Here is a 12,790-nt window from a genome sequence, read left to right as displayed (position 1 = left end):
ACATGTATGTTTTGTTTTTTGCAATGGATTATCAAAATGTCTATTTCTCACATATCTGCAGAGGACTGCATGAGAGTCATTTAAATTATTCTAGAATCATTAAATGCAGGGGGGGGGATCCAGACTTCAGTAGGTAATACATTGGTTTTCAAGAGCTTAAAATTACTGAGTATATTTTAAGGTGGAAACATTATGAAACACTAAATTATTTAAAATTGTCCAAGAATGCAATTGTGTGGAAAACCTTTATGTGGGTTTCTTTGGAATCACCACACTGCAAACCATCATTCACATATGAAATCTCATCATATGTCTTTTCACTCTGTAAAGTTTTTTCCTTACCCACCTCTTTTAAGTTAGGGTTTGGATGACTGTCTTTTAAGATGCATTTTGGACCAAAGAGTTCTTCCATAAGAGTGTTTTTCTTCTCCATTGATACTGTAGCAATGTGGTCTTCACCATGTGTTGAACTGCTGTCCTTTTGCCTTGCTTTGGTAACCTTACCAAATGATGGCTCATAGGCACTGACTGAATCTCCTGCCTTAAACTCTGCTGTTTCACCCTGGTGTCTATTCACCTGCCTACTACTGCATGTAGTGCTCGTATTAGATAGTGGACCTGTTGAAGGCAATCCCTGATGCAAATTTTCAACAGCTTCTGTAAATACATACTGTTTCTTTAATTTAGATGGTGTTCTGTGTCTTTGTATTACTGTTGCCAGTTTATCATAAACTACTTCTTTTGGCTCTTCACCTCTCTTGCTTTCTTCATTTTCTTGCTTCTGGACTACAGCTTTTTCCAAGTTATTCTCTTTTTGTTGAACATCATTAGATTGAAATGATTGTTCTGTCCTTAATTTCTCAAACTCTTCTTTCAATAGGTCTAGCCCTTGCCTTTCTCTCCTGTTCTTCTGTCTTTCTATGTTCTCACATTTGAAATAGTTTTCTGCACTCAGACATATCTCTTCCCTTAGCAACTCTGCAAAGGAATATTACGTCATTAGTAAAGTTCTTCTAAGATGTCAAGCAATTAAAAAAATGATATGATTTGTATGTTTAGTCAGAGAAAGAAAGATAATATGCTAAGGGCACATTTATATATTTAGCAGCTACAAATTTCCTTAAACACAGAGTTAGCATCCTCAACTTAAATCAGCTGCATGGGGGCTGGTGGAATATGCCCATTTGGCCACTAAGAAAAAGCAACAGCAGTTGCAGAATCTATGGCAGACTTCCCCAATCTGGTGCTCTCCAGATGTGTTGGACTGCAATTCCCATAATTCCCAGCCAGCACAGCCAATGGCCAGGCTGGCTGGGAACATAAGAACTGCCAAGGGTCCATCTAGTCCAGCCGTCAGCCAGCGAACAACAAACCAGGACATGGTGCAACAACACCCTCCCACCCATGTTCCCCAGCAACTGGTGCACACAGGCTTACTGCCTCGAATACTGGAGATACTGCAATTATGGGAATTGCAGTTCAACACACTTAGAGGGAACCAGGTTGGGGAAGGCTGATTTATGGATTTGGGATCGCTCCTAATCCTTACTTTGCTGTATGGGACACAATAGGTGCTTCCAATACCTTTATTGGACACCAAAAGAAGAGAGTCTTCCCCCTTATTCAAGCAGCCAATACAAGCAGCACTTGGCTGGCTCGATGACATAATTTCTTTACTAAGACATAACAAGTACATCAGCCCGTAAACTTAGCCAGAGATTAGCAGAATGAAGGATTATATGTTTTATTATGCAACTAATTTTACAGCTATTTTGCACATGAGCTCATATTGGAGCATCTATTATAAATAAGTCATTGAGCTGTTATGGTATCAGTAATCATATAACAGGCCAATATAGTTGAATGTTCAACAAGTGTTATGTATTCCAGAGCTTGTTTATTCTATTTTTAAAAAGCCATACCAGGTCTGAAATACTCTTAAAATACCTGTGCATGTTTTATTTGGAACTTGTTGCATTGGTAATTTTTCAGTTTGATGAAATTCTGGCTTTAGTTCCATCTCTTTGTGCATATCACATAGTTTGTCTTTTGCATTTATATCTTTGGTTGCCAATTCCTAAAAGAAAGAAAGAAAAATATCCATATGTGCATTTGAACCTTTTAGCTTTTTAATATCTATGAATAATGACAAAGGATCATGACAGATTTTCTGTTAATAGCCTCATTCTCACATGAATCTGAGTCTTTTCAGCAGTTCTCAAACCTTGACCCTTCATAAAGTAAGAATCTATTTGAACTTTCCCAAGATTAACATAGGATTAAGAATGGCATTTCATCTGGCTTCAGTCACATTCTTGGTTTGGAAACACACATGGCAGTGTGTTGTGGTATAATTTGAAGTAAAGGGGCTCATCATGTTAATCTCCATAGCCCCGCCCCCAAGGAGAATCCAAAAAATGCCATCAGCTGTGTTGATCCATATCAACAAACTAGTTCTAGCAGTTTTCATCACCAGGAGCAGGTCTTTTGTAAAGTTAATGGTTCTTCCTTGCCCATTCCAGACCAAGCCATCCCAAAATGCTTCGCACTGCAAAAGGGACAGCTTACAACAATATATTGTTGCTGGGGAAATCCCTCTCCTGCCCCCCACCCCAAGCTACTGTGTGGATTGAGCGGGGCAGCAGATTACTTCATTGTCACTGCTAATTAAAAAGTCCTGGCACTATTATATTATTATTATTATTATTATTATTATTATTATTATTTATTACATTCCTATACTTCATCACTCAAACCACATGAGTTTGGGCACATTCTAAAGTTCACAGGAGAGAGTGGGTCAAAGTAGCAAAAAGCCCTGCTGAATATTGACCATAAATTAGAAACAAACTGAGGAGCATGAAGACTTTGCATGAAGGCCCACTCAAGATACATATAAAGGCACAGAAAAAGAGTCAGGGAGAGGCTTGAGCTTTCAAATGCTGTCATGAAAAGGGTGCAACCCAGACACATCCTACAATCTGTCGCTCCAGGCAATTCAGCAGGAACTGCTCAAAAGGACTACTGCATGTGGTGAGAACCCTACAGTTCTGTGTCCTTGTCAAGTTGTAGGAGTGATATGAAGAAAAACTCTGAAAGGCAATGAGATCTCTGTCCCTTTTCCATTCCGTATCATGTTGCTGCAAATTAATTACCATCGGATACCCCTTCTACAGCAGAGGCCAGAATTCAGTGGCCTTCCTCAGCCTGATGCCATCTAGATATGCTGGTCTACAAACTCCATCATGCCCATTCATGCTGGCAGGAATTGATGAAAACTGTAGTCCAACACATCTGGAGGGTACTACGTTGGGGAAGAGTGGTATATAACCAATCTCTAATGTGCAGTGGAGATAGTTATTCAGGTTTCTTCACTGGGCATTAGCAAAGCTGTGCCAAAGCTAATCCAACAATAGGAGCTCTATGGTACAATGTTAGATGACCTCTGTCAATACCTTGCTCCATGTCTTATACAGCTCTTATTTATAGCAGTTTACTTATTAGCTGTATGTTCCTGACATGATTAAGATCTATGTTTAATCCAAGTTAACAGCACAATTCTAAGCATGTTTATTCAGAAGTAAACATTTTACTCCCTGGTAAGTAAGTATTGGATTGCACCCTTAGTTTATCTTCAATGCTTAAGTAAAATTCTTTCAATAAGGGTGAGGAAGAATGTTATTTTCACAACGTAGCTATAAAATCATTCAGAAAATTGGAAGACTGTTAGAAGAATGTGCAGGTTACAGGAAGAAACAAAAGGTTATGACCAAGCAGTGTTTGAGAGTTGTAAAGTCTGTTTCAGATCTGTCATACCTCTTTTAAAGCAACTGCACTTTTCTCTGTCTCGTGCTTTTGAAGAGTCATTGCTTCTAGTTTTATATCTACTTGTACTGATTTGCTGACATTAACATCTATGAAAAGACAGAGGAAGTAAACAGGAGTTGTTGTTTTAAATCATAAACATGAAATACTCATGGCTAGAATCAGCGATGGGCTAGATCAGGGACAAGAAATTGAAACTCATCTCTGACAATGTAAAAGGACTGTGGGTAGGTGCTTCATATAATCAGAAACATTGAGGGTGGCGAGGGGTGGGGGGCAAGGGCAGAAGCATCCCGTTCACCTTGCCCAATGGGTGGAACGGGAGAGCTCTATGAGGGCTGTAATGGGTGGGCAGCCTGCTTTACCACTTTCAGACTTCTAGATGCAGTGGGAGTGATCCATAATACTGAAATTAATTAATGATTTCAAACTGCGTTTCATCAGTCCTGCGAAAATTACACTGGGGGGAGGGGAAGGCAACAACAGATTTTGTAAGTACATACTATTGACATCTACACTGGGGAAACTTCAAAACTGTATTATTAGCCTCTTAATCTGTTGGCATTGCATCAAATGACAGGTTGTCCAAGCAGCCCAATCCGGAGAACATAAGAGCCATGCTGGATCAGAGCAAGAGTCCATCTTGACCAGCATTTTGTTCACATAGTGCCCATCCAGGGAGCAATCTTTTCTCAGGCTGAGGGCTAGAGGGAGCTGTATGTCTAAACATGTACAGCATGGCCTACTTTTTGCCCCTCACACAAATAATGTAGATTGTCAATTCTGCTAAGGTTTTAATTTCACACAATAATCTAACCTATTTAATTCTAGCAGCCCCCTCAACCCCGCTGATTTCGAAACTGTGGTCTTATGAAAACGTGTTACAACAATTTGGGATGTATCTAATACAAAAGTGTTGCTGAGACTTAGACTGTATTGCTGAGATCTCAGCTGAGTAAGTTGCTGATTTACTGAAGTTGTAAATCAGAACTACTTGAATGCTAAGCCTACCTTTACCAACCTGTTGTCCTCCAGATATTTTGGCCTCCAATTCCATCAGCCCCAGCCACCCTGGACAATGGTCAGGAATGCAAGAAGTTATTATAGTTTGAAACTTCTGGAGGGTACCAGTTTGGAGAAGGCTGACCTAAGCTGATAGAAAGCTATCCTAGCCAGAGAGGCCACTTGTGCCTCCAGTGATCGTGCAACACCCTCCAGACAGGTTGAACATCACGCAGCTGGGAAAGACCTACTCTCAGCAAAGGTCATCCAATAGGGAAACCAAGACATTCACTTCCAAAACCAGGCCTAAACCCCAATTTGAAATGCATCTAGCAAATCACATTAATGCACACTTACCGGGGAGTGAGTCCCCCGCAACTCAATGGGGCTTACTTCTGAGTAGACCAGTCTAGGATTGCACTATAAGCTATAATTCTATACAGGTTTAGTTGGGAATGAGTCCCACTGAATTTAGTGGGACTTACTTCTGCATAAATATGCATAGGGTTAGCCTGAACATCTATTGTTCTTCCCCACCTTATTCTCCCTCTACCCACAACATAATAAAGAACAGTGCAATCCTATTCAAGCACTGATCACCTGTTAGGCAGTCTGCTCCACAACAGATGATAAGGAGATTTTAAAAAAATCAATACTGCAACATTTTCTAATGTCTTTAGCACTTGAAAGTTTTAACACATCTACATTCCACATTAAAATCGCATCAAACATTATGCTACCTTTTGGGGGAGTCTCTGAATCAGCTTTGTCCTGTTGACTTTTAAGCATCCGGTTTGCATAAATATTTCTTATACCAAGTTCTCGTTCTTTTTCCTATAGAAATATAGTATTAAAGATCTTTTAAAATTGCAATAGGATTGTATGACCTGCAATTATACAAATATAATCTAATTAGCTGGATATATTCTGCATCTTCCATAGTGTACCGTTTCATTTTAATTGCATGTCAACAGCATGTTTGGTTGTCCGTGCTTTTAACTGACTAAACATTTTGTATGCCTCTTGGGTTACTTGGAAATAAATGTCCCTCATTTGGACGAGACTTCATAGCTTCCTCGAGCTCTTTTGGCTGAGTATCCTCTCCAGCACGTCCTTTTTAGGTCTTGCCTAAGGATTCTATGGCTCCAAAGCTGCTCTTAACAAAATGGCCTTGAAATCACTGTTTGCATAGGTTGGCTATTTTCTGGATTGCAGCTCGTCAAAAGTCCCACCAACATCACAGGCACGCTTGGTGGGAATGTGGGAGAGGGCCTTCTCAGTGGCTGCTCCAGTACTCTGGAACTCTCTTCCCAGGGAAGCTAGACTGGCTCCCTCCCTAATGTGCTTTAGGAGGCAGGCAAAGACTTTTCTGTTCCAGCAGGCCTTTGATGAATGAACTGGACCTCCGTCTGTGCCAAGGACTTTTTAAAATTGACATTTTAAATGTTTAATTGTTTTAATATTGGAATATGTTTAATATACTTTTAACTTTTGTATATCTCTATTTATGGGTTTTTAATGTATTTTTTTTTTAATTTTGTGATGCCGCCTTGAGGCCCAGCATTGGGCAAAAGGCAGGATAACAACAACAACAACATCCAAAGTCCCCCCATAAAAAAGCTGGTGGACATTTAACTGAGCTTCTAGTATTTGATAGCTGTCAAGATGCAATGATATTTAGTATTTGTTAGTTATTATCTTGTCATTCTTTATTTCAATAATTCCTGCTGCAACTTTCTGTTATTGCACCAGTATTATGGAATGCCCTCCCAAGGGAGATATGCCAGGCCTTCTGCATTGAAAGTATGAGGCATTTGTTTTGAACAGGTTATTGCTCTTACCCCATGTTTTATTTGGCGGCTATTTCCATATGAGATTTGTGGATAGATTTTCTTTTTAATTGTATTGCATTTTAAAACAATTGTAGCATTTTTCAATCAAACCAAGAGTCTGACCAAAATAATCTAAAGATTCATGTTTCAAGTCTGGAGTTTGTATTTCATATTCAAAATCCAAAGTTTGAATTCTGAAGTTATTTTTAAATTTGGTTTAATACTGATACATTACAAATTTTAATTCCAGCTCTTTGCCATAATTCTGATAGTAAGGGAATTCCACAATTGCAGATGGAAGAACAATTCTGTATGGGGGAAAGTTTTAAACTTGGCACTGTATTTCACTTGCTTCCCCACTTCCCTTTTTTTTACAAGTAGCAAATCATGAACCAATTCTGGCTCTCAAAGTTCTTCTAAAATATTTCAGTACAACATGCTTATACAAATACATTAAAGGATGGCAAGCATATATCTGCTACAATATCAAACTGCTTTTCAGTCTGTTATCTCATTCGGAGATTAATGAACATGATTAAGAATGCATTTATTTTTATATTGGAATTCAACTTTTTAAAGCAGCATTTTCTCTTTACTATACTAGACACTGTAAAATGTGTAAAAGTTCTCTATATAAATTAATACACTAAGGGTGCAATCCTACGCATGTTTAGGCAGAGAAAACTCCTGCAATTCCCAGCATACCCCAGCCAGTCATGCTGGCTAAGAAATGCTGGGAGTTGTAGGACTTTTTTCTTGTCTAAACATGTATAGGATTGTACCTTAAGGCAACCACAGCTACCTGGGAGTAACTCCAATTGAGTTAAATGGGCATACTACGGAATATACATGTACCATGTTGCACTGTAATTCTCTTCTGCAGTAAAAGAAATTTAAAATTTAAATACCTTAATTTTTTGGCTAAGCATCTTGATTTCCATTCGCAAATTCGTGGTGATCGTCTGAGCTTCAACAGTCTTTTTCTTCTCAACTGCTAACTGATGACTAAAGGAAGTATTATTCAACAGCAGCTGCTTTTCTAGGGCCTGAAGATATTACAAATATGACCGTCTCCTTTATCTTCTGCTTCTTGAGAATTTACAATCACACAATACTAATTTAAAAAGTCAGAAGCGCCACAATAGAAATTGGAAATTTTGATAAATATTTGTGGAAAGGTGGCAAAGCCCCTTCTATTCTGTACATACAAATTTGAATGTTAAAACAGAGAACAAATACCTTTATGGGAGAAAATGTACATAAGAAATAAAAAGTCTCTATAATAAAAAAAAACAGGAAAAAAACACTATAGGAAAGACTGCTGTTAAATTATAGTTTTAATTTATTTTCATTAGTGGAAGAGATACTTGCCCCCCAGGCCTTTTATCTCCTATTGTAAAAGAAGGGAGTTAACCTGGGCTTGTTCCCTCCATTTAGCAAAGTCATGTACAAGATAGAGCAGAAATGTAAGTGATGGGAAATTATTTTCCATTAATCACAACAATAAAACAAAAAGGATATTCCTAATTTCAGATACTACCATTCCATTCTATCCCAGGATATTTTTCACTGCTTCGATCAGTCTTGCCAAGCTGTGCACGTCAGACAAAAATCACAGCTATTGGCTACCTTGTGTCTTGCTTTTAGAAGGGAAATGCATGGAGCACTTGCGAAGTAAACCCTCAACCACTCACCTATTTTTTCCAGGTACCACCTTGCCTTTTCAATAGTCCAGTCCTAATTATGTTAATTGTTGTCTTAACAAGAAAATATATCTGATTCCCTAAGGTCATCTATAGATTGAATGTTCTATCTCAAGGCTGATCGTCACAAGATTTCTGGTTCCAAAACTATCTGCCTAGGGAAGGAGCTGATATTTATGTCATGCTCAGTGTGATACCATAGATAATGTGTTCGAAGTGGAATTGTGTTCAAATTTCATCTCCACTTGTGCTCCTTTAGCGTTTTTTGGTAAATCACTTTAGCACCCTGAGCGTGAACATCTTTATGTAGAAGTAAATCCCATTGATCTCAGTGGGCCATATTTCTGAATATGCTAGGATAGCAGCTATAATCTCAGCTCTCCCATCTGTAAATGATAATAATAGTGACCAACCTCACATAAGGAACTATTGATTCCCAATCCCAGGGCTGAAAGCAAAACATAATATTTGGCTCACTCCTCAGGTTCCTGCTACTCAATTGTCTAAACTCTGGGCAGCAGTTTAAAATAAAATTGATCTGAATACATGTAATGAGGTTTCACAGTAAACCTTGACTTCAGATAAGTGCCCTTGTTCCTAAGCATCATGTGTGCACAGTTATGCATGGAGTTCCTGCTAGAGCAAGTTTTTTTATTCACTTCAATGTCAGGCAGGTCCTAGGGGGCATGATGATGATGATGATTTGTGTGTAGAGTTGTCCCCATCCCTAACAGAAATGGAAAAGCCTCTGCATATTCAGGAGCCCCGACACATCCAAACAGTTAAGATGGAGTAATTAATTAAAAATCTAGCAGGTCCCTGACATATATTTCTTGCTGTAATTCTAAACAATGCATTAGAATGCTGCACATTACCAGAATTCTTTTATCACCGTTTTCCATTCTTTGTGTGAGGCCTGTTAATCTGTGTTTAAGTTCCCCTCTCTCTGCAAGATTCTTGTCTTCGGAAAGTTTCTGCAGGGCCTGCAAGGTATCTTTTGTCTTCAACAGTTGCGCTTCGACGTCTCTAAGCTTCCTGGACGCATTGCGCTCCTGCTCCTGCGATTTCCTGAGAAGCGTCCTTAGAGTCCTCACTTCACCACATTGTTTTGCCATGAGATCAGGCAGATTTGTCTCTGCATTTTCATATTTACTTATTGCTTTCAAATGTCGATACTGAAGTCGCTTCAAGATCTGATTTTCCATATTAGATGCCTCCAATTTATTCTTCAAAACAGACACTTCATTTTTCAGCTCTTTAACTTTGTGGAGTCTGGCTGACAATAAGCGGCGAGCCACGTTGTTAGTCTTCTGGGAATTTATAATACTGTCAGTGCTGAAATAGGTCTTTTGCTTCTGTTTCTTCTTAGGTAATGTCTTCGCCCCTACATTCAGCCCAGAACAAACCAAAATGCTATGAGTCTAGAGAAAGTAAGATGTATATCAATCTACATGAGTGTAAGACCCAGTTATTCTAAGTTAAATACAGTTTCACGAATAGTGAGAGAAGACCATGCCAAGACTTCATTGCTCAAACAGCTTAGAGTAGAGGTGGGCAATTGTGGTCCTCTAGGATTTTTGGTCTAAACCTCCCATATGCCCTAGCCAGAATAGCCAATAGAGAGGCATTATTATTATTATTATTATTATTATTATTTATTTATTTATTTATTTATTATTTATTTATATAGCACCATCAATGTACATGGTGCTGTACAGAGTAAAACAGTAAATAGCAAGACTCTGCCGCATAGGCTTACATTCTAATAAAATCATAATAAAACAATAAGGAGGGGAAGAGAATGCAAACAGGCACAGTAAATAGCAAGACCCTGCTGCATAGGCTTACAATCTAATAAAGTTGTAGTAAACAATAAGGAGGGAAAGAGAATGCAAACAGGCACAGGGAAGTGTAAACCGGCACCGGGAAGGGTGAAGCTAACAGTATAGAGTCAGAACAAAATCAAGTTTTAAAAGCTTTAGGAAAAAAAGTTTTTAGCTGAGCTTTAAAAGCTGCGGTTGAACTTGTAGTTCTCAAATGTTCTGGAAGAGCGTTCCAGGCATAAGGGGCAGCAGAAGAAAATGGACGAAGCCGAGCAAGGGAAGTAGAGACCCTTGGGCAGGTGAGAAACATGGCATCAGAGGAGCGAAGAGCACGAGCGGGGCAATAGTGTGAGATGAGAGAGGAGAGATAGGAAGGAGCTAGACAGTGAAAAGCTTTGTAGGGAGTTGTAGGTCAAAACATCTGGAACCCACAAGTTGTGCACCCCTGTGCCAGCTCCAATTCCCCTTCCCAGCTAGTGTTGCCCTATAAAAATGTAATAAATAAATAAATACTTTTCTTTCCTTTGGTCCCTGGCCCTTCCCTCTCTCTGGCCCTTAGTTCACTTGCCCATGTCACATGAGACAGACAGGTATATGGTCATGATATCTGATTAATTATGTAGCGTTTTAATGCTTTTTCCTATAGACAAGCGGTTTCCCAAAAGTCTAACATTTTGAAACAGTTGGAAGGGTCAGCAAGAAAAGTGGAGAAGAACCTCAACTGTCAGGTCTCCAGCAAAGTTCAATCATAATCTATCACCAAGAAGCTAACATAGCAGTGACCAGTGTGGCCAACTGTCTTCTTACCTTTGGGTTGGTGATCATTTCCTTTTTTCTCCTTTGGCAATTCCTCCTCTTTTGTTTCTGGTTGTTCTGAAGGACTGCTGCAGCAGCTGCTGTTGCTACTAGAGCTTTCTAGAGAGTCTGTGTGAAAGTCTTCATAATAGTAGTTCTGAGAACTTCCGCAATTGTTTTGTTCTGAGCAAATGCTGCTACTATTGCTGCTAGCCTTCCTTGAAGCATTAGCATGGAAGTCATTGGAATAGTCAAGCTGAAAACTTCCACAGTGACTGGAACATTTACTATAGTTATTAACTTTATTACTACTGTTGCTTTGGATGCCCTTACAGAGCCTGTTAGGAGAATCACTTGGGCTTCCATTTTTTGTACATTCACATTTATTATCTTCTTTAAAACTGAGGAAATAGTCTTCTGATGCCATCATTTCTTCATTAGAGAGCCATAGCCTATCAAGTCATGAAGGTATCAATTATATTTAAAACTTCACAAAAAAAAATCATACTTCAATCAGAAATTAAAACTATTCTATGTCACTGCTTACTCTGGGCCTCACCCTTTATGCTCTGAAAGTAGTTTGTTCTGACTCTGCATCAATAAATCTTCACAGTTTCTATGCCATTTATGATATGTACTTTTTGAAGATACGGTGTGCTTGCATAATAATTACATTATATTTTTAGCATTGTCGTTCACAAACTGCACTTCCTCATGGAACAGTGCATGAACTAAATAGGTCAAAACAAAAGTAAAGCAATGGCATTATGGGTTTTGTAGAGTAGGAAATCTACATCGGAAATTCATCCCTCAGCCCAATAGTCTCCAGGAAAATACTATATAAGAAAGAACATATTTATGGGTGAATGAAGTTGGAAAGGGGACAACTTATTCTTTGCTACTGGAGAGGTCCACAAATAATCAGATTTACTCAGAAATAAAGCGTTTATTTTACATGTTTTAAAACATGATTAACTTCAGCAACACTCAACTAGTCAACTTTTATATAAATAAAGTGTGCTTTCAGGTGAGACATTTATTGCTCAATCACACTGCCTCATTCAGGGAATTTTTACAAGGGGTCCAGAAAACAACAACTTCCATATGTAACCATCCTGTGTTTCCTCCACTTCATCTTTTTTTAGCACTGAAAATTGGTTAAAGAGGAAAAGTTCGAATAGCTGCACAATGAATTTTGATTGGTGATGCAAGGGGCTGTCCAAATTGAGCTTTTGTTGTTTTGAGTGTCAAGTGGGTAGATCTTCATTTTAGAAACACGGTGCAATCCCATACATAAATTTACTCAGAAATAAGCTTACTCCCACATCCTACTACAAGGTTAGTGGTATAAGCCCCATTGAATTAAATGGGATTTACTCTTGAGTAGAGATGTGAAGGCCTGGAAAAAACCCGGAAAAAATGGGGGGACAACATTTTTTTCAATTTTTCCCCAAAAGCCTTTGTTCCCCCCCAAAAGAATTAAGAAAAAAATTGATTATGGGATGTTTTATTTTAGCATGTTGAATAAAAAGTTTAAGACAAGGAGTTCAGATATTTACTTCTCTAAATGATTTCTAAAAACTATGTACAGTACCAGATTATTACAATTTCTGTGCACTGAGGCCAGGCAAGTCCTAGGTCGCAAACAGACTACAACTCTCAAGTGCAAGAGCAAGATGCATTTCTGCCTCTAGGGGGCACAGCCATTGAAGCAGAGACTGAAAATGAGAATTAGTTCAGAAAATGAGTCTGATTAAAATGTATGCGTATTCATTGAATCTTGGTCCCCCCTTTTTCTCAGTTCTTTTTT

The 12,790-nt window shown here is 38.6% G+C and overlaps 1 protein-coding gene across 2 annotated transcripts; it reads right to left on the bottom strand.

Annotated features, from left to right (window-relative positions):
* Positions 1–95: 95 nt before the first annotated feature.
* LCA5L (lebercilin LCA5 like) lies at positions 96–11,428 on the bottom strand. 2 transcript variants are annotated; one of them, XM_063127564.1, is made up of 7 exons: positions 10,993–11,428; positions 9,238–9,746; positions 7,568–7,705; positions 5,558–5,661; positions 3,817–3,901; positions 1,948–2,077; positions 96–978 (listed from the first exon to the last, which is right to left on the bottom strand). In XM_063127564.1, the coding sequence occupies exons 1-7, from the start codon at positions 11,408–11,410 to the stop codon at positions 206–208; spliced, it is 2,157 nt and encodes a 718-aa protein (XP_062983634.1). In that variant the 5' UTR covers positions 11,411–11,428; the 3' UTR covers positions 96–205. The 2 variants fall into 2 exon arrangements, with proteins under 2 accessions (XP_062983634.1, XP_062983633.1); XM_063127563.1 differs by lacking the exon at positions 7,568–7,705 and having other exon boundaries at positions 10,993–11,407.
* Between the last annotated feature and the right edge of the window lie 1,362 nt (positions 11,429–12,790).

Source organism: Elgaria multicarinata, chromosome 5 (assembly GCF_023053635.1).
Source record: "Elgaria multicarinata webbii isolate HBS135686 ecotype San Diego chromosome 5, rElgMul1.1.pri, whole genome shotgun sequence".
NCBI lineage: Eukaryota > Metazoa > Chordata > Lepidosauria > Squamata > Anguidae > Elgaria > Elgaria multicarinata.
Note: the sequence above shows the minus strand (reverse complement) of the source record. Positions and strands in the feature narration are given on the sequence as shown.